Genomic DNA, 2651 nt, shown 5'->3' with positions numbered 1-2651 from the left:
CGCCCCCAGCCCGCCGCGGCGCGCGGGTCGCAGCAGCACGGCGTAGCGCAGCGGCCGGCACACGGCGCAGAAGCGGTCGTAGGCCATGGCGGCCAGCAGCACGCACTCGGCGCCGCCCAGCGCCAGGAACAGGAAGAGCTGCGCGGCGCAGCCCGCCCAGCTGATGGCGCGGGCCCGGCCGCGCAGGTGCACCAGCAGCTGCGGGATGGCGCTGCTGGTGAAGCCCAGGTCCAGGAGCGACAGGTTGGTGAGGAAGAAGTACATGGGCGTGTGCAGGCGGGAGTCCAGGCGCGACACCAGCACGATGAGGAGGTTGCCCACGAGGGCCGCCAGGTAGGAGATGAGCACGAACACGAAGAGCGGCCGCTCCAAGTCCGGCCTGTCCGAGAAGCCCAGGAGGATGAAGTGCCCTTGGCAGCTGCGGTTGGCCATGGGCGCGTGCGGGAAGCTGGGAGCCGCTGCAGGCTTGAGGCAGCAGCAGGGATTCCCAGAGGCAGGGTCACATCAGGAGTCTCGCACGGGAGCCCCTGGAGCTCCAGGGTTCTGCACTTGACGACGGGTTCCGGAGACCTGCCTGTGCTGGGTGGACGGAAGGAGCAGGGAAAGCATCAACCTCCGGGGGACGCGGCCACACCACCTCCCTCCTCCGTGCGCCAGGCCTTTGGGCACTCATGCAAATGTGCCAGAGGCGGTTTTCAAGCCCACATCCAGGACTTGAACCACAGCCAGCCATGTGGGATCCAGCACCTTAACCACCAGGCCACCTGGATGGCCCCCAAACCTATTTCTTTTTACTGGCTTCTTTTATTTGCTTTGAATTTCAAATTCTGCCAAAAATAACTGTTAATGTCTGTGTACTCTCCCTAGAGCCATGGGTCACTCACCTGGCATTTCCCTCATTGGCTGCAGTCCTGCTTCACCAGGCTCTGACAGCTGCCTGGTCCCCGTGACCTCGCCTGGCTCCCAGTGACCTCACCTGGCTCCCCAAGACCTCGCCTGGCTCCCCGTGACTTCGCCTGGCTCCCCGAGACCTCGCCTGGCTCCCCGTGACCTCGCCTGGCTCCCGGTGACCTACACCGTCGCCTGGCTCCCTGTGACTTCGCCTGGCTCCCCGAGACCTCGCCTGGCTCCCCGTGACTTCGCCTGGCTCCCTGAGACCTCGCCTGGCCACCTTTTTAAAACATCAAGTTTTAAAAAGATACAAATTCTAAAAACAACCTTGATTTACCTCACCGTGTCACAGTTTTGCTCCCCAAGGGAGCCCAGGCCCACCGCGTCTGACTTTCGGGGTGGGTGGGGAGCCAGCCTGGGCCTCCCTCAGCCTCCAAGCAGCAGAGGCTACCAGTGACAGTCACCATGGCCAGGCCTGGACATCTGAATGTGCTGACAAAGGCTACTGCATTTCTTTGAAAACATCATATTCTCTTTTTCTCCAAGAAAGGACTAATTGTGAAATAAAAAAATCCAGGTATATCAGTTTTTCATATATTTCAAACTGATGTATCAACTCAAAATCATAGATGTAGACTTCATAAAAACTTCTTCATAGGCCAGCAGCTGGCATTGTGGCTAAGGTGCTGGACTCCCACATGGCTGACTTCAGCCTGGCTCCCCGTGACTTCGCCTGGCTCCCTGAGACCTCGCCTGGCCACCTTTTTAAAACATCAAGTTTTAAAAAGATACAAATTCTAAAAACAACCTTGATTTACCTCACCGTGTCACAGTTTTGCTCCCCAAGGGAGCCCAGGCCCACCGCGTCTGACTTTCGGGGTGGGTGGGGAGCCAGCCTGGGCCTCCCTCAGCCTCCAAGCAGCAGAGGCTACCAGTGACAGTCACCATGGCCAGGCCTGGACATCTGAATGTGCTGACAAAGGCTACTGCATTTCTTTGAAAACATCATATTCTCTTTTTCTCCAAGAAAGGACTAATTGTGAAATAAAAAAATCCAGGTATATCAGTTTTTCATATATTTCAAACTGATGTATCAACTCAAAATCATAGATGTAGACTTCATAAAAACTTCTTCATAGGCCAGCAGCTGGCATTGTGGCTAAGGTGCTGGACTCCCACATGGCTGACTTCAGTTCAAGTCCTGGGTCTGGCAGCTTGAAACTGATGCTGGGTGCTTGTGCGTGTGCACCCACATTCCAGGAGTAGAATGGAGGAGAAGGGGTTACTGTGGTGTGGTGGCACCCCGGGGGTGATTTCTCACTGTTGCTCTCACTGTCTCTCCCTTTCTCTTGCCAGCACATGCCCTGTGGCAAAAAGCTAAAAACAAACAAACAAACAAAACCCACCTCACACTAGAAAAATCTCACAATCCTGTCAGTCCTTGGGGATCAGAGCTCCTTGAGAGCGTTATGTGATTGAAGAAGTGAGCTCTAGTTTCCTCAGATGCGTCAAAGGCGCTCACTCCCAAGGTCGGATCGTGTAAAACACTCGCAGCTCAGTCCCTAACCTGCCTTGGACAGGACACTGCTCCACCCTCCACTGTGGGTGCTCCAGGCTGTGCATGGAGCGGGTGTGTCAGGAGGCCGGCGTGGCCTCTGTGGCCGTCGGGGTTGAAGACCCACCTGGGCCTCCCCAGGCCGGCGAGACGCTGCAGCTCCAGAATCACCTCTCCCCACGGCCAGAGCGGTCCTGGCTTTCAC

General features: G+C 56.7%; 1 protein-coding gene across 1 annotated transcript in view; it reads right to left on the bottom strand.

The window, feature by feature from the left end:
- The window catches only part of LOC102472500 (olfactory receptor 2W3), a 1319-nt gene extending 876 nt beyond the window's left edge, over positions 1-443 (bottom strand). The window contains exon 1 of the mRNA XM_027766047.1: positions 4-443. Within this exon, the coding sequence (XP_027621848.1) occupies positions 4-432 (429 nt within the window). The 5' untranslated portion in view covers positions 433-443. The remainder of the gene's footprint in view (positions 1-3) is intronic.
- Positions 444-2651: the final 2208 nt, after the last annotated feature.

Source organism: Tupaia chinensis, unplaced genomic scaffold (genome assembly GCF_000334495.1).
Source record: "Tupaia chinensis unplaced genomic scaffold, TupChi_1.0 Scaffold140356_1, whole genome shotgun sequence".
NCBI lineage: Eukaryota > Metazoa > Chordata > Mammalia > Scandentia > Tupaiidae > Tupaia > Tupaia belangeri.
This window is presented reverse-complemented; position numbering and strand designations above follow the sequence as displayed.